We start from the raw sequence: 19,309 nt of genomic DNA, 5'->3' as shown, positions 1-19,309 counted from the left end.
TATCACCATACACAAAACTTAAGTCCAAATGGATCAAAGACCTCAACATCTATCCAGCCACATTGAACATCTTACAAGAGAATGTAGGAAGTACCTTAGAATAAATCGGTACAGGAGATGGCTTCCTGAACATAACACCTGTAGCACAGACATTGAGAATGACAATTAATAAATGGGACGTCCTGATACTGAGAAGATTCTGTAAGGTAAAGGACACAGAACAAGACAAAATGTCAGCCCACAGAGTGGGAAAAATATTCACCAACCTCACATCTGACAGAGGGCTGATTTCCAAAATTTACAAAGAACTCAAGAAGTTAGCAACTAAAACACCAAAGGATCCAACTAAAAAGTGGGTTACAGAACTAAATAGAGAAATCTCAATAAAGGAATCTAAAATGACTGAAAGACACATAAGAAAGTGCCTAACATCCTTAGCCATCAGTGAAATGCAAATCCAGACAACTCTGTGATACCATCTTATTCCTGTCAGAACAGCATGCTGGAGAGGATGTAGAGAAGGGAACACTCCTCCACTTCTGGTGAAAGTGCAAACTTGTACAACCACTTTGGAAATCAGTATGGCAGTTCCTCAGGAAAATGGGAATCAGTCTACCACAAGATTCACTAATTCCACTCTTAGACATATACCCAAAGGATACACATTCATACAACAAGGATATCTGTTCAACTATGTTCATAGAAGCATTATTTGTAATAGTCAGAACCTAGAAGCAACCTAGATGCCCCTCAAGTGATGAATGGATAAAGAAAATGTGATATGTTTACACAATGGAATACTACTCAGTGGAAAAAAAACAATGGAATCTTGAAATTCATAAGAAAATGGATAGAACTAGAAGGGACCATCCTGAGTGAGGTAACCCAGTCACAAAAAGATGAACATTGTATGTACCCACTCATATGTGGATTTTAGACATAGAGCAAAGGATTACCAGCTACAATCCACACTGCCAGAGAAGCTAGGAAACAAGGAGGACCCTAAGAGAGACATTTGTAATCCCCTGGAGAAGAGGAAATGGACAAGATCTCCTGAGCAAATTGGAAACATTGAGGGAGGGAAGAGAGAGGAGAAAGAGAAGGAGAGAAGGGGAGGGGAGAGGAGGATATGACGGAACAGGAAGTTTGAATTAGGGGAAGAATAGAGGAGAGCAAGTAAAGTGATACCAGTATAGCTTTAAAGAGAAATCTGGCACTACAGAAATGTCCAGAGATCTACAAGGATGACCCCAACTAAGAATCTTAGCAATAGTAGAGAGGCTACCTTAAATGCCCTTCCCCTATAATGAGATTGATGACTGCTTTGTATGCCATCCTAGATCCTTCATCCAGTAGCTGATGGAAACAGAAGCAGATACCCACAGATAAGCACTGAGGTGAACTCCTGGAATCCAGTTGCTGAGAGGGAGGAGGGATGAGCAAGAAGGTCAAGACCATACTGGTAGAAACTCAGAAACAGCTGACCTGAAGGAGGGACTCACGGACCCAAGACTGATAGCTGGGAAACTACCTTAGGACCTACCCAGACCCCCTGAACATGGGTGTCAGTTAGGATGCCTAGGAAATCTATAGGGCCTCTGGTAGTGGATCAGTATTTATCCCTGGTATACGAATGGATTTTGGTAGCCCATTCCCACATAGAGGGATATTCTCTCAGTCTAGAAACATGGGGTAGGCTTATGCCCTGCTCCAAATGATGTGACAGACTTTGAAGATCCCCCATGGAAGGCTTCACCTGCCCTGAGGAGCAGAAAGGGTATGGAATAAGGGTTGGTGGGGGCCAAGGGAGGATGAGTTGGAGAGGTTACTGGGATTGACATGTAAAGCAAGATGGTTTCTAATTTAAATAAAAAAGATATGCTTTATTTGTTTGTGCTGTGCAATATATTTTTAATGATGCAAAGATGTGTTGTATGCTTTTATGTTGCATTTGTTTAATTCTGGTCTAATGAAGAGCTGAATGTCCTATAGCTAGGCAGGAGAAATGATAGGCAGGGCTAGTAGGCAAAGATAATTAATAAGAGGAGAAATATGGGATGATGAGATTAGGAAATGAAAGGAGAAGAGGAGTACTCCAGGAGCTAGCCACCCAGGTACACAGCAAGCAATGAAGTAAGAAATAAAGAAAGATAAAAGCCCAGAAGCAAAATATAAATGTGATAACTTAAGAAAAACTGCCTAGAAACAAGCCAAGCTGAGGCTATGCAGTCATAGGTAAGAATAAGACTCCCTGTATTTATTTGGAACCTGGGTGTTGGGCCCCTCAAAGAACAAAGAGTAAAAGCAATGACAACAGCAGTGTGGCATTGTTGGAAGAAGTGTATCACAGTGGGTAGGGTTTGACATCTCAGAAGCTTAAACCTGGCCAGTATGTCAGAGTCTCTTCCTGCTGCCTGTAGATCCAGATGTAGAACTCTCAGTCTATCTCCAGCACCATGTCTTCCTACATACTGCCATGCTTCACGCCACGATGACAATGGAGTAAACCTTTGAAACCGCAAGTGAACCCCCATTAATTTTTTTCATTTATAAGAGTTGCAGTGGCATGGTGTCTCATCACAGCAATAAAACCCTAACTTAGAAGCATGGGTTCCAGAGATCTAAACTCAGGTACTTACACTCATGTGTCAAGAGCTATACCTACTGAGCTGGATCAACTCTTCTATTTCTGTTCTCTTTCCCCATGACCCATGGCCAGACTGTTCTTATATACTGTCTTCTAAGTTTTTCAGAATTCATATTAGATGATGTCGTTTTGAAATCATGGTCTGTTCTCCTGACTCTTACTATTTTCTGCTTTATCCTCAATATCTTCATCTCCAAAGGGCACTCTATCAGGTCATAACCTCTGTATCAACATTTCCCATGGTCCTTCTATAATCCACAAGATATTTCTAAATTCCTGCATGTGCTACATGCCTCTGGAAGCAGATACAAACTAGCTTGTATTAGCTTTCCCATTTTTCTGTATGGTTAATAATTCAGCCTTAGATAATCACCCATCATCAGGGATAAGATAAAGATATAAAGTTACCCATATGACCTTCATTGACAGGTGCATTTCTATGTGTAGATTTTATTTTTGGTTTTTGAGAGAGGGTTTCTCTATATTGTTTTGGAGGCTGTTCTGGAACTAGCTCTTGTAGACCAGGCTGGTCTCAAACTCACAGAGATCCACCTGCCTCTGCTTCCCAAGTGCTGGGACTAAAGGGGTGCACCACCATCTCCCGGCTATGTGTAGATATCCTTAAAGAGATATTATAACTACAAACAGATGAATACTGCTCAGGTGCAACATTCTTTCATTTTTTTCACTTTTTAAATCTTGCCTTCATATCTTCCATCAATGATCTTAGGATACAGATGCTGTTTTTGTCTTTAGCTTCATATATTTTACTTAATTTTTGTTTGCTTTCCTTTTTATTATTATTTTATTTTTCAGTTTATACTATTTTTATGGAAAATAGTATTCTTTTTATATATCAGTTCCTTAACTCATGTTCTGTGGTTGCTATTTATGTTGCTCCCAGTTATGAGCATGGTTATGAAAAATATAATAGTGAATATTCTACTTTAAGACTATCTTGCGAAATTTTTCTGGCCTTATCGGGTAGTAACCAGCTTTGTTGACTCTCTTTCCTGCTAGATGATTATTAATTTCTCTCGAAAGGATATTCATTATATTTATTGTAATCCCTCCTGCCCTGCAGATTGCCAGTAGAATCAGAATAGATTTTGTTAAATCAAATGAAGGAATGAATGGATATTCATATAATTGGGTACATGTGTCACAGCACATGTCTTTATTTTTCCCTCAACTTCTCATAAGCTAATCTGCTAATATCATTTGGCCATTGTTCAAGTCCATACTGTGTCCTAATTTCTCTTTACAGATCCCATTATTGATAACAGTATTTAACTTTTTCATTTAAAATGTGGCCAAATTACTGATATCCCAGAGGTTTTGATGGCCCCTTAAATCAATTTTAAGAAATGCAGAACTGGAAAAGATGAATATAAGTATATGGTGTGTTTTGCCCTGCAGAAATGATTTACTAAGGCCCAAATCATCAATTATAAGGGAAAACCTCATAGCATGTGTGTTTCATGCTCTTTACAACTGTTACCTATTATGAGTTCTCAGGAGTGCCATTTGCTGCTACAACTCACTGTTCCCATAAGTTGAAGTCACCAACATGACTGCTGAATTGTCTTAAATCAGAGGGGAAAAGAGGAAAACCAATGTGAATGGTTGAGATGCTGCTTCCGTTTTCATTAGATTCCACGGTTCGCCCTGTTTACATGCTCAAGATGCTAGAACAGCCTGCTAAGTATTGTGGTGGATTACAGCATAATGGCTTACCTACCTGACTCTCCCAGGGAACTGACACACTGCCAAAGCCTTTCTTAAAGAACTTCAGTTGGGCCTATTGGCTCACACATTGCATTGTAATGTGTATAAGGTCAGTAAAAGCCAAGCAACTTCTGTTGGTATCAGAAATCTGCAAGGGCTTAAGTTAATTTTTATTTCTTCTTCTTATGGGGCTAGAAGCACTTAGTATTGTTATCTAATATGTTGCCACTCTATATTGTCTAAAAAACACAAAGAGAGTAATACACAATTGCAGCATTGAAAATAAGCTACTGATTGGGTGCATACACATCAGCCCTCTTTATTTCTCCTAAAGGTTTTCATTGGATGCCAACACAGCTTGCTTTGGGAAGAATAATGGTGACTGAACAAATGACATAGCGAGAAACCTGACCTCTAGTTGATTTCAATTGTGCTGTTAGTGAACTGTGCATCTTTCCCTCCCAGCATGCTTGTTCATAAATTTCAGTTAATGGATGATTAGTCATACATGAGCACCCTATATGCCATTGACTGGATCTTTACTTTCCACCTAAATGCAGGTTGTAATTATAAATGCTAAAACCATGGGGAATTCTTTGAGAGGTGCCCTGCCCTCACAAAAGGGATTAGTGTTCTCTAATGAAAAGGATACTGGAGCCCTCTCTTGTCTTCTCTATCACGTGAAGTCATAGGCTTCTGGAAACTAGGAGGCAGGCTGTCACCAGACATCAATGTTGTCACTTTGATCCTAGGTTTTATTCTTCAGGGTGTTGAGAAATAAATCTCTGTTGTATGTTAGTAAACCAGCATGTGATATCCTGGTTCAGCATCCTTAAGCAAACCAAGAAAATCCAGTGCTTATTTGCCCCAAAACTGACAAGAACTTTTTCCAGCAAAAAAAATAATGAGACAAGGTTGAACCCTGGAAATATGATTCTCTGAGCTATTCTCATCCCACTATAACAGACTGCTTATCATGAAAATGCATTCTCTATACAACAGAATTGTTTTATTAAAGAGATCCTTGTCATGCCTTTTCTCTGGTGCTAAACCACCACAGGGTTCTTTTTATTTCCAGTGTCTTTCCTTTCTCTCTTCTTTATTTCTTCTCTTTCTTCTTCTAGATAGGATTTCCCAGTAGTTTGGGCTGACCTTGAACTCCCTACACAGCTGAGGATGATAGGAAACTTCTAATCTTCTGATATCCATCTCCCAGGTTTATGTGGTGCCATAAAGTTCAGGGTTTCAGTCCTTCTGGGCAATCATTCTATCACTTAAGCTCCATCTCCAGTCTGGGTCTTTTCTTCTTAAAGTGGTGATTTGCAATTGCTCTTTTCTGGAACATTTATCAAATATCTTTTCACTACAACCTCCTCTTTCTGCCTTATTGGAGAAAGCATATCTGAATCAATGCCATTCCAAATATTATGATTTTTATACCTGGCATTATGCTCACATGGTAGAGTTTAGCAGTATGTAATGGAAATCATATGACCCTACCCTGCCATGGCAAAACAGTAAGTTTTTCTTTTCTTTTCTCTTTTTTCTTTTCTTTCACATGGCCAGACACAATGGAGAAGCCAAAGGAGGCACATGTAGTTGCTTAAATTAACCAAGAACCCTCATTTTTCTACTTGACATTCACCATACTTACTGTGTTCCTTCCATACTCAAGGTGGCTTTCTCACTTCAGATATTGCATCTGTGAGCAAAACAGGAAGAAAAGTGTAAGGGACAAAACTTACAAGCAATTTACAAGGTGACATTGTCCCCTTTGATCAGATTTCCAGTAAGACCCTTCTGCTAGCCTCTTTATATCACTGACTACATTATTTTTTCATGGCTTTGCCTACTTACAGGAGTATCAGTGAAGCTGAGTATTTTATCCTGGGAAAATTCCTGCTCCTGTCCCAAACCAGGTCTCTGACAGCTAGAAGATATGAAAGGCTGATTGTACAGGCAACCAGCAGTTTTTGTACCATGTATAATATCGTAAATAAAACATGTTTCTTTCATTGGTAACTGGCAATTTTGCAGTATACTCCATTACTGGGAACAGCTTACCAGTGACCTGCTGACTTTATTTTTAAGAATATTTGACCTACAGGAGAAATGCAGTTCCTACCCCACCCTGATAAATACATATATGGGGGATCTTTTATAAACTCATACTTCACTACCTATAGCCCTTTGCCTCAGTCACCATAGCATCTCTTGATTTTGTAGTGCACTGACTGTTTTAAAAATAATTATTTCATGTTCCATGTTCATTTTCAGGAATATCTTTTAACCTTCTCTATCTGGTAAAACATTACTTATACTTCAAGACAGTTCAAATACCATTGCATCCTGGAAATGCCCTTCCCTTCTCAGATCTATTTTTGGTACTCTGTGCACACATCCATTAGGTCCCTTGTCATTATTTGCTTGCATATGTGTCACCACTGACAAATACTATGGCCTCTTCTAGAACAAGGTCTTTAATTTATTTGACTTTTACTACCCAGTGTCTACTGCAGTTCCTGGAATATGTTCAAGATACTTGCTTAAGGAAATGCATAGCTGAAAATTACCTCTAATGTATACATGACCTACAAAAAATTGAAACAAGCTGCCTCACTGTAGTCAGTAAAGGCTCCTTGATCTACGCCTCTTCTGTCTAGACCTCAGTGGATCAATGCCTGGTGGCAGAAATATGAAAGAGACACAGAGGGTCTTTTTGTTCTTATTCGGTGATATTAGCATAATTCAGTATTATAAAGGTTTGTTTGTATATTCTGTTGTCTGACCTTCAGCCCTGTGATCAATAGTTACTCAGTTTTATATTTCTTTGTGTGTAGTGGGAGATGTTTTGTTTTCTTAAAAAAATAACCAAAAATCTCTGCTGTTGAGTAGCAGAAAGGCCTCCCTTAATTTGGATTAATTAAAATTATACGTACAAAAATTATGTCTTTGTTAACCTTTAGATTGTTTAGTTACTCTATTTGTTCCCAGCAAATAGTGGTTGTTATTAGTGCAAGAATAGGAATAGTCAAGAATCTGGTAAGGATAAAACATGAAAAGGGAGTCAGAAAAAGTCCATCCCCAGATTTGTCTGTAAGTGAATTCTTGATGTGATGCCTTCCTTCCTCCTTTGTCTCCCAGTATATGGAGGATAGACATAAGTAGCCAGATACAGCACCTTACCCAGGCTGGGAATACAGTTTAGCAGTAAAACACTTTCCCAGCATGTGTAAGGCATTAGGTGAAGTCTGAAACACCACAAAACACAAACAAGCAACTTTGCATTCAAGACCCCAGAAATGGCCTATGACTACATCTCAGTGCTAAGGTGCTTCAGATGTCTTCTGTGAAGCTGTCTTTTGTGAAAGGCAAAGCAGCAAACTTAACCTTCCACCATCAATGCAGCATCCATAAGATCTATGCAGTCAGTGTACTTCCTGTGATGACATATTCCCTTTACCCCATTTATAGAGTGAAGGATGTCACCTTAACAGTGCATCTGCAAATGTTCCACCCTTCCTTTCAAAAATCAGATTTGGTGTTTTTCAATTATCAGTCTCATAACAACTTTCCTTGCTTTTTATCTCTGCTAGGGAATGGAAGGGTTCATCCTTCTCATAGACTGCAATCGAGTAAGGGGTGAGCAAACATAGACCAAACAGCAGGAACTATATTTGATACTTTCTATTTACACCTTTTGTTTCTCTACCCACATGAGGTCATTGTTATAAATGGCCTCATTTTACAGATGAGGAGATTCACACCAAAAGATGAAGTTGTTTGCTTAAGTTCTCAAAACTGGTAAATGGTGAAAGTAAGATTCAGTTAAGATCTTTGATACCCAGCATCTTACTAATGAACTGTGGAGAGTTAACTGGTTTAAAGTCTGCTTTTTGGCTTTTTTCATACCACAGAATACTTTGCTTTGATAACAGCCTAGAGCCTTGATGCCCCCAGTCTTTTGAATCTTGCATCTTCTGGAGGCAGATGGAAAGTATAATTCTGGGTATAATTCTATTTGGGTATAATTCTGTTCCTCTGGAGAGTGTGTTGATGGAAATGGAAAGTGTATTTAGGGTTAATTTCTTGTGCCCCCTTTCCTGCAGGCTGTCGTCCATATCAGGTGATCATGGCCAGAGTTCACCCAGGAGAGAGCAATGCCAGCTGGGTGATGAAGGGGACCTTGGAGTTTCTAGTCAGCAGTGACCCTGTGGCAAAGCTCTTGAGGGAAAACTTCGTGTTCAAGATCATCCCTATGCTCAATCCAGATGGTGTCATCAATGGCAAGTATGTCAGCGCTTAGCCTACTGGACATGTTACTACAGTAATAATCCACTGCTGTCTAATCCAAGGAGCATAAAAGGAGCAGCCTTGGCACTCCGCAGTGTCAGTGCCATCTATCTGGAACAATTAGCAATGTGTCCTCTATGCACATTTGTGTGTGTGTCTCATGGTATTTCTTTCAATGGAAATATGTGGAAAGCAAAGCATTTGGTACCACGGAGTTAACAGATAACCTTCTCCTGTGCTTTGTTCGTAAAGGAGGGCACTGGTATCCAGAGTCCAAACTCACCTGGATCACATGGTAAACCAGTGGCATTTCAAGACTCAGTGTGAGTCTTCACGTTTACCACCAATGGTTATACATTAGTGTTAGTTATAGGTGCAAAGAAATATTTATTCAGTTATGTTTTACTGGTTTCTCCATGTATTTAAGAGTTTCACTTTGTGGAAATGGAATGTTGCCTAGAAAAAAAGAGGCGTGGTTCCATTTTCACTCTGCTGCTGGACAACTTTAGGTTGTATCAGGGAATAAGACTTTTATTTGATGACATCTGTCATAAGGGCTTAGAGTATGATCTCAGGCCCAGATGAGATCCCAAGGCCACACGATCAGGGAATGATAGGAATAACTTTTACAGATACCTGTTTAGATATCTTAATATCCAATAGTAATAAGTGACTCTTTTTCCTAGAAGAATGGGGATTCTGTACTATGGATAAACAAAATGAAAGATGAACAAAAAATGCTGAGAGGAAAAGGTTATTTCAGAGACTAAAATGAAAGCCATATTTAAAATATCATAAGCAAAGAAGAAAAAATTAAATTTAGAGAATATGGAAAAGAAAGTGATCGTAACGTGGTGAAAAACAACAAACAAAAAGTCATAACGGAACACTAAAACTTGTAAATGATCAAATGGCTTAAACAGATAAGAATGATGTAAGAAAGGTAAAATGATTAATTCCTTAAAGAAAGGAAATTAACTGTTAAGTACCTCCAACAGATTGCTTTCTTTTGATAAGTATAAAGGTAGATTAATTTTAAGTGTTAAGAATTTAATGATTATATATGAAAGGAAAAGCATAAATCCAAAACATGAAATATGCCAAAGCATGTCAGTGCAAGCTAATCAAAGCCATAGACTATAATAGTACTACTTACAATAGATACAAAAGGAAAGAATGAATGAAAGAAAAAGGTACAAATGTAGAGAACATGAAAGAAAAAGAAGTGTACCAGTCTGTTCTTAGTATATTAGGTTAACACAGCTGGGTTGGTTTAGTAGTTCACAGGTGTTGTTTATTTGTTTATTTTCTTTCTTGCTTTTTCATTGATTTATTTCTTATTTACTTGGTGATGTAGTTTGATGAAGGCCTAAGAACCTTTTTCTCAGTTTTGACGGCATTGAGCATCACAAGGCCAGGTTCCTCATTAAAGACTCTTAGTCTTCTCTGGGAGCAATGAGGCCTCCAGAATCTTAGGCTGTACCAGGTTCTGGAGCAGTGTTTTTTAATGCTACCCAGAGTTCATCTGACTCTTGTCATGTTTCTCTAAGCACTGCTTGCTGCTCAAGGAGCCAAGAAGTTTTACTAGCAATCTTTCTCAGCCTAAATGGAAGGAAAATAGCTAAGGAAGATATCTTGAGGGAGGGATAAGACATTTTCTTATCCAACTCAGCTCACTTCTCTCTTTCTATGGAACTGTTTAGGGTCAGGAGGAAACTAGAGAGAGTATTGGACTAGGAATGCTAACTGAATGGGACCTCTGGCTGTCTCTGATCTACTCAGTTTTCTCTTTTGGTGGAAGAAGACAATGTACTCCTGGTAGACTTTTCTGGAAAATAAAAGTCTCATGTACCCAAAGCAATATTCAAACTCAGGGATTAAGTGTTGAAGCTCTTCCCATTTTAAATGCTCATATCTCCAAATTAGGGCTTGCTCCAGGTCTTTGGTTAAGGTTAATGGAGTTTCAGTCTCTGAGGAGCCTGTTGGCTGGCGCACACATTATTTCCAGTTCACAGCTGGTTACTATGTTTCCCAAAAGGCAGGGCAGCTTCTTCATAGTGACAAGGGCATTCATCATCATTACTATTATTTATTATGACTCTGATTGCTCTTTTTATTTATACAGCATCTTTCATCATAGAGCCTGAAGCACTTTGTAGATCACTTGGACTGAACAAACAAGTACAGCTGAAAATAATTGGAAACTATAACACTTTCGACAGACAAAATAACCTGTAGGTCATAGCATATCATGGAAGGACTCAATGCTGCTCCCATGGACGCATGACATTTCAAAATAAAAACCTTAAAACTCCATATTCTGAGCCCATTTCATAACAGACCTAAGTCTGCTTCATTTAACTTTCACTTGAGTTGCCTCTGTGACTGATATTCCTTTGTCAGGTCATGCCTATGTATAATTAGGTGGGTGTGACTTTTATTGTATTTTAGTCTTTGTTCTTTGAGCTTCTCCTACTGTAGTCAGTCTTCCATGCATAGATCAAATTGTCCTATACACATTCAAATTTCCCTATAAGAAAAATCTCCAATCTTGATGCAGTTTACCTAAGCTTTATTTATGGCTTACATTCCTGATGTTCATAAGATTCCCTCCATGTAGAATGGGCTCCCAAAGTCCATTCCTATGCTAGGGATAAATATTGATCTACTTCCTGAGGTCCCATTGATTGCCTAGGCCTCCTCACAGACATCCACATTAAGGAGATCTGAATCAGTCCCATGCTGGCCTCTCAACCATCAGTCTGGGGTCTTTGTGCTCCCCCTTTTTCAGGTCAGCTGTTTCTGTGGGTTTCACCAGTCCTGTCTTGACCCCTTTGTTCATCACTCCTCCCTCTCTGCAACTGGGTTCCAGGAGTTCAGTTCGGGGTTTAGCTGTGGGTGTCTGCCTCTGCTTCCATGGCCACTGGATGAAGGCTCTAGGATGGCATATAAGGTAGCCATCGATCTCATTATCAGGGAAGGGCATTTAAGGTAGCTTCTCCACTATCGCTTAGATTGCCAGTTGGTGTCATTCTTGCAGATCTCTGGAAATCTCACTAGTGCCAGATCTCTCCTCAAACCTATAATGACTCCCTCTATTCTTCCCCCAACTCAAACCTCCTGCTCCCCCATGTCCTCCTCCCCCTCCTTTTCTCCCCCTCTTTTTCTCCCACATCCCTCTTTCCTCCCCTCATGCTCACAATCTGCTCATGAGATCCTGTCCCATTCCCCTTCTCCAGCGTACCATGCATATCTCTCTTTGGGTACTCCCTGTTTCCCAGACTCTCTAGCAGTGGGATTGTAGTCTAGCAATCCCCTGATCCATGTCTAAAATCTATGTATGAGTGAGTACATACCATGTTTGTCTTTTTGTTATTGGTTTACCTCACTCAGGATGGTTTCTTCTAGTTATATCCATTGGGCATAATTCTTATTAGAAGAAATTTTAAATGATGGAAGTACTCTGTATATACCTGACTAATAAGGAGATATTCTTTGCATAATATTTGTGATTCCAAACATCAATGTAGCACTTAGAACTAGACTGCAGTTTGTGTACTTGTGTGTTTGCTTACATGTGTATGCTCAGGTGTTCATGTACATTCATATGTATGCATGCATACAGAGACTAAAGCACACTCTAAAGTGTTGTTCCTCAGATGCCGCCTATGATGGATAATGTTTGTTGCCAGTTTGACTATATCTATGATCAACTAAAACCCAAGTATCTGGGCAGCCTATGAGGAATTTTCTAAATTGGATCATTTGAGGTCAGAAGATACATATTCTGTTGGCACCCTACATAAATAGACATGGAAGCAGGAAACTTGTTTTTTGTTTTGTTTTGTTTTTTGCCTGCTTTCCTTCACTCTTACTGGCAAGTTCATCTATCCTGTTGCTGAAACATTCCTTCATTGGCATTAGAATCTAATTCTGCTGAAGACCAACTGCTCTCGCAGAATTCTCTGGGACACCAGTACCAGATTGGGACTGCAGAGATAACCTGTCTTGTTCACTGAACAGATCCTGGATTCTTGGCCTTTTGGTTGGGATATTGCCATTCTTGGACTACTTAAACCATAGCCTGCCAGTCATTGTAATAAATACCCTTATAAAACACATATCACAAACATGCATGTGTGTGTGTATATATATAATAAATGTGATATAACATGTATTATATAACTTATATTCATATATAATTTATATTTTTATATAATATATTTAATATATTTATCCTTAGGTAATACAATAATACATATTTTTCACACACACACACACACACACACACATACATTTCTATCAGTTTTGTTCCTTTAGAGAACCTTGACTACTTACTACACCATCCATCTTATGTTTCACTGTTCTGGGACTTACTGAGTGAGCTAGCTGACCAAGGAGCCCCAGGGATCTACTTGCCTTTATTTCTCCAGTTCTGGAATTTCAAGTGCCAGGTGTCATGCTTGGCATTTTTGTTACTAACTCTGATACTTCCAAGGCAAGTGTTTTAATGATAAATGTATTTCTCCAATCCCACATCAAACTTTTAATTTAAAACTTATCATGGATCTCTGTGGAGCTTGCAAACATGTCTAGTAATAGAGCAGTTTCCTTTTGTGGCAATGGTGATGAAGCCTCAGAACATGGCTGGGAGATTTCGATAATAATGGTCAGAGAGACACAGCCAGAAATTTCTAGCAAGAAAAATATAGTGAGTCTTGCCAAGTCAACGATCTCTTAGCAACACAAGTCTGAACAAGGAAACAAACACAAAGATGTATCTGTTATGATGAATTTCAAAAGACACAATTTCCCATCTGTTGGCTGGGACATTGCATTGAATTAGGCTGAGTTGTCCACAAGACTGGACCAATGCAGTGGTTCTGGGACTCATATTTCATCCTAAGGTGGAGTAGAAGAGAATGGGGTGTCATCAAGTCAGGTTAAATCAGAAAGACAAATGGTAGGCACATTAAAGTGGGAATAGAGGAGAAACCAGATGACTTCCAAGCTGCTAAATAGGTAAAGTTACTATGTAAATAGGCAGAAAGTGAAGGAAGGGAGAAATCAAACCTGATCTCCATTCTTAAAATTTTGGGTGTTTGTGGTAGCAGGGGCATAACTGCCGTGGCAGTTATTTACTCTTATCTGTGTAAGTTGTTTCCCCAATAAAACCCCTATTTATCATTTATCTTGGGTCTGGTGAACTCATTTTAAACCCCACCTTCACATATGCAGAGCCTAATGCTTTATTTACAGGAAACTAAGCATATTGCTCCTAGGAGTATATACAGCTCCATGAACCTGATTATCTTCTTCCAAAGGTATTGTGGAATAGACACAAACAACAATAATGAGCACAGGATGTAGTACAAGCAAAAACAGCCAGGTGTTTTAAAAGTAATAGCTAGAAGTACTAGAGGGAACAAATCAAACTATAAAAATCACATAAAAATCTCAAAAACCTTAACAATCCTGGGACCATTAAAAGTGAGGGCCAATAGTCTATTCTACTGTGACCTATGAAGGCTTTACCTTATTACAAGAAGATCACTTATAGATCTTACCTGAAAAAAAATCACTGAATACCTTTTATGGGCCATGAAAGTACCTAGTTATTTTACTTATATTGTCTTATTTAATTCCCACTATGACCCAACTAATGTAGGTCTTTTGTAGACAATTTATAGATAAGCAAATGTGAACACAAAAGATTAAGTATTAGATATAGATTGAATACCTGGTGTTACAGACTCAGGGCAGAATTTGTGTCTTTCCTATACTTCCTTAGAGGTTTAAGGAAATTAAAAGGTGCATTCTTAAAATATTCCTGCTGGGATATTGGGTGATGAAGTCTTACGTAGTATTTATATCCTGTTCCTTCAACCTTAAAGAAACAAAGACCAAAAAGTGGGAAATGATGTATATACAACCACAAAACAAATTCAAGGTAGAAATTGAACAAGAATTAGGCCCAGTAATTAACTACACATGCATAGTTTCACACACAGGCAGGTCATAAGGGGACAGACAGACAGACACACACACACACACACACAAACACACACAGAGGCACACATATATACATCTTTACACATGTACATGCATGTGCATTCACACACACACACACACACACACACAGAGACATGCCCAGATGACAAATGTACTTGTGATACAACTAGAATTTGAGTCAAGCCTGTATGCTGTAAAACTTGGTTAATTTTATTGTACCAGCTTTCCCCCACTTTGGATAGCAACACAAAGATTGTATTGGACTCAACACAGACAGATTCTAAAATTAGTCTTACTAACATTCATATTTAGGGTGCCTGAAAGGAGCTAAGGAAAAATGTTTCTCACCTTTCTGCCATTTTGGCCCAGGATAAACCAAATGACTGGTACACTATTAGTTCCTCTTCATGGAATTTGAATTCCCAGTTTGGCTTAGGCCTTAATGTTCTGTTATTTCCAGCTCTTTCTGTGAGAGGCAATACCATTCCCTGTTACTGCCAGCTTTGGGATGTACACATCACATAACTGCCTCTGAATACTTATTGTCATAATACTCCTCTTCTGTTGGTCATTCTGTATTCTTTTTCCCTCCGTTACTCAGGGTCACAGAGAGATTGCATTACCATTGTGCTTTGTCTGGGCTTCTTCTTCTCCATGTTGATCACAGCTCTACTTTCCAGTGTATTTAAAGCATAGTTAATATACTAACACGCAGAGGATTCTTAGAGTTTTTGGTTCCAGACTTGTTGAATTTAAGCAGAAGACTGTTGGTGTGTATTTTACCCCCTTACATTTGAACAAACAAGAATGGGAGATATTCTGTGAATTCCCAAAGAGTGGTGACTGGTGAGAAATCCAGCCTTAGTTTTACATTAGCTGCCTGACCACCTGCTCAGGATTGTACAGTACATATACATTATTTTCTCTGTGTCACATGATACTTATGCCCACTAAGATGGCACTATGTGGAGAGAGCTGCCTGTGTTCATTGAGTGGGGTAATGGTTTCCATTGTCAATCATCCTGAAAGGAAAACCTCTGAAAAAGGTATAGACAGAAGTTGCTGTCCTCCCTGGTCCTCAGCCATTTAGTCAAATAAACACATAGAGCCTTATACTATAAACTATTTGGTGTGTTGCTCAGACTTATTATTAACTAGGTCTTATGACTTAAATTCACCCATAATTCCTATTTATGTTTATCCATGTGACTTGGTAACTTTTATCAATAAGGTGTTCTCATCGTGCTTTCTGCATCTGACCGGTGACTGAATCTCAGCCTTTCCTCTTCCCAGAAATCTCCTAGTCCCATTGCCCCACCTCTACTTCCTGCCTGGCCAATCATCACTTTATTAAGCCAATACAAATGATAAATCTTTACAGTGTACAAGAGCCTTATCCCACAGCAAACAGGGAAAGCTTCTTGAAAGATAAGCCCTTAATGGAGAAAGAATAGGTTCAAATTGAGAGGGGTCTAGAATAACCAGAGGATCCATTTGGGTTTCATGGACAAGATAACTTATGTCACATGGAAGAGGCCACTTGAGATTGAGAATAGTTATAAGGATGATATATTCTAAATTTTCTTTGAGTAGCTATCTTCTGTTATATCACCTATTCTTCTGTTAAATGTTCATTAGCATTTCAATTTTTTATAATTTATTTATTCTTTTAAATTTTATTTTACATTCCAACCACAGTTCTTATGTCCACCCCTCCTCTTCCTGCCCCTCCCACTGTCTCCCCAATCCATCCACTACTCCTCATGGTAAGGGCTCCCATGAGGAGTCAACAATGTCTGGCACAATAGGTTGGGGCAGGGCCAAGACCCTCTCCCATGCATTAAGTTTGAGTATGGCATCTCACCATAGGGCATGGACTTCAACAAGCTAGCTCACCAGGTTCTTATAATGGTCCTACAGCCAGGGGCCTCTCAGATAGTCCAAGCTTCACAATTGTCTCCCACATACAGAGGGCCTAGTGCCCTGGAGTCTCCACAGCTGTTGGTCTAGAGTTCATGTGTTTCCACTAGATTGGTTCAGCTGTCTCTGTAGATTTCTCTATCATGATTTTGACCTCCCTTGCTCATATATTCCCTCCTCCCTCTGTTTGGATTCCTGGAACTCAACCTGGAGTTTAGTTGTGGATCTCTGCTTCTGGTTCTGCCAGTTACTGGATGAAGAATGATAGTACATTTAAATCTTATTTCATCTTCTTCAGTGGGATTTAAAGAAAGTGTCCATGCCCAAAATTGGTGAAGGTGAAATTTGGCAGTCATACTGAGTGAAGTTCCCAAAAGAACAATGGATAATACTAAGTTCAGCAGGTAATGCATTTTAAGAGTTGTGCTTAGTAAAATTGAGAAATTAAAATTGTAAAAGATCCAATGATTTATTTTCATAAAAATGTCATTTTCAGGATATCAGATTATTTGAATGATAAGAGTGCATTCGATGGGGTTGATTGGTCTGTACCAATGGTACATGTCTGTTGCAACATATTGTGACAAAGAAATCAAAGGATTAAGATAAAAAGAAATGGGTATTCCCTCTAAGGATGAAAGGAGAAAAGTATAGAGGCCAGAACCTAGGGTCTTGAGTGGCTACTCCAAATACTGGAGTTCAAGACTCTGAGTGGGGACTGTCATAGTTAGCTTCAGCTGTTATTTTGACATGAGCCAGAGTCACTAGTAAGAGAGAATCTCAGTGGAGGAGTTGTCTAGACTAGATTGGCCTGTGGAAATGTCTGTGAGCCATTTTCCTAATTTTCAATTGATGTAGGAGGGCCCTTCTCACTAAGAGCCATGTCATGCCTGAAGAGGTTGACTTGGACTGTATAGGAAAGGTAAGCAGATATAGTGAGACAGAAAACTCCACCCTTTCATAATCTCTGCTTTACTTCATGTTTCCAGGTCCTACTTGAGTTCCTGTTCTGACTTCCTTCCCTCATTGACACACTGGTATGGAAGTATAAGTCAAATAAACTGTTGCCTTCCTCAGGTTGCTTTGGGTCGTGATAATTATCACAGCAAAAAAAAAAAGCAAACTAGGGAAGAAACTTGCCTGGTTGGGGTTTCAGTGGACAAGGAGGTAGAAGCTAGAGGATGAAGGAGTCTAGAGTGGCCTGATTCCAAACACAAAGTTCCCTTTATTTCTTGCTGCTGGTTTCTTGGCAGGAGTGCAGCAGTTGGGTACCTGGGAGGCTGAAGAAGTGGATTGATAAGTACTGTTTGTCTGCAGGTGCTCAGTTGTGTTGATTAGTCTTCTTGTACTTCATTTGCCTCCCTTCTTTCTCTAGTGACTTTTATGAATGGGACCTCTGTGGAAGCCAACCAGGGAGGGATTCTAAGCACTGTGTGTAACTGGCTCCTTTAATAACAAACAATAAGATTTTTTCATCAATTACCTAATATGCAGTTGATTCTGTTTTGTTTTGTTTTTGTTTGTTTGTTCCTTCGAGACAGGGTTTCTGTAGCCCAGGCTGGCTTGCAGCTCATGATGCAATCTAGGCTGACCTCAGACTCATAGCAACCCTCCTGTTTCTGCCTTCCAAGTAGATGCGAACTACTCATGTTTCACATAAGTTTAAGTGTGTGTGGTTTAGTCCTGTGTATATGTGACTTTTTTTCTTTTTCTTTTTAAATAAAATGTTTCCGTTGTTTTCAGTGGGCTAAGAGATACATAGTTTGTATTAAGAACACTTGCTGCTCTCAGAGATGACATGATTTCAGCTCCCAGCATCTACGAGGCAGCCCACATTTATCTGTCCATAACAGTTCCAGGGGATCAAGTGCCCTCTTCTAGCTTCCATGGGCACCAGGCATACATGCAGTGCATACACATGCTGAGTAAACACTCAGATATATATATAATAAAAATACAGAAGTTTAGAAAATTTATACAGAAACATTAGTATATATAGAAATGGGGGAAAACACTCACATATTTATAATAAAAATAAAGAAATTTAGAAAATTTATACAGAAACATTAGTATATATAGAAATGGGGACAAAGAGGCACAGCGGAAAAGAGGAGGACCGGCATATGAGTGGGACTAGGAAGAGGGAGAACCAAGCAAAATACAGTGTGTATGAACCTTCCATATAGAAATATATAACTCTGTAAGCCAATTTAAAAACAATTAAAAATCACAAAGAAGAGATTTAAAAATACCCCAATTCAGTAGCATCATATTGCATATTTCCAAAGAGTGTCATTTATATAGAATCTTATAGCATAGAGATTCAGAATTCCACAGAAAAGCACCACTAGGAAAGATTCATTTGTTATTTGTCCAAAAATGGACAGTCCAAGTTTATCACCTATTTTTTAGATACAATTATATAACCGTATCTACCAAGACTTCCCACAGATCATATATTTTTAACATAAATTATACACTAAAAAACCTTCCAGGGAAAAGAATGCAGTCATTATTATTTTAAAATAGCAATCTTAGAGTATTTACGGACCACAGTTAATAAACAATTCTCTGTAGTAAACAGCTTATAGATGGGTAGTATTGCAATGCTCTTGATGAATTTATTTGATACTTCCTTAAGATGAATTTTCATGTGCAGATAGTAGGATCAAATATTATATAAATTGTGTGCTTGATGACTGTTTAGAT

General features: G+C 38.8%; 1 protein-coding gene across 1 annotated transcript in view; it reads left to right on the top strand.

The window, feature by feature from the left end:
* The window catches only part of Agbl1 (AGBL carboxypeptidase 1), a 519,496-nt gene that overhangs the window by 346,233 nt on the left and 153,954 nt on the right, over positions 1–19,309 (top strand). Inside the window, exon 18 of the mRNA XM_005077867.4 lies at positions 8,485–8,665. Within this exon, the coding sequence (XP_005077924.4) occupies positions 8,485–8,665 (181 nt within the window). The remainder of the gene's footprint in view (positions 1–8,484; positions 8,666–19,309) is intronic.

This window comes from Mesocricetus auratus, unplaced genomic scaffold, assembly GCF_017639785.1.
Source record: "Mesocricetus auratus isolate SY011 unplaced genomic scaffold, BCM_Maur_2.0 Super-Scaffold_4256, whole genome shotgun sequence".
Classification (NCBI taxonomy): domain Eukaryota; kingdom Metazoa; phylum Chordata; class Mammalia; order Rodentia; family Cricetidae; genus Mesocricetus; species Mesocricetus auratus.
Note: the sequence above shows the minus strand (reverse complement) of the source record. Positions and strands in the feature narration are given on the sequence as shown.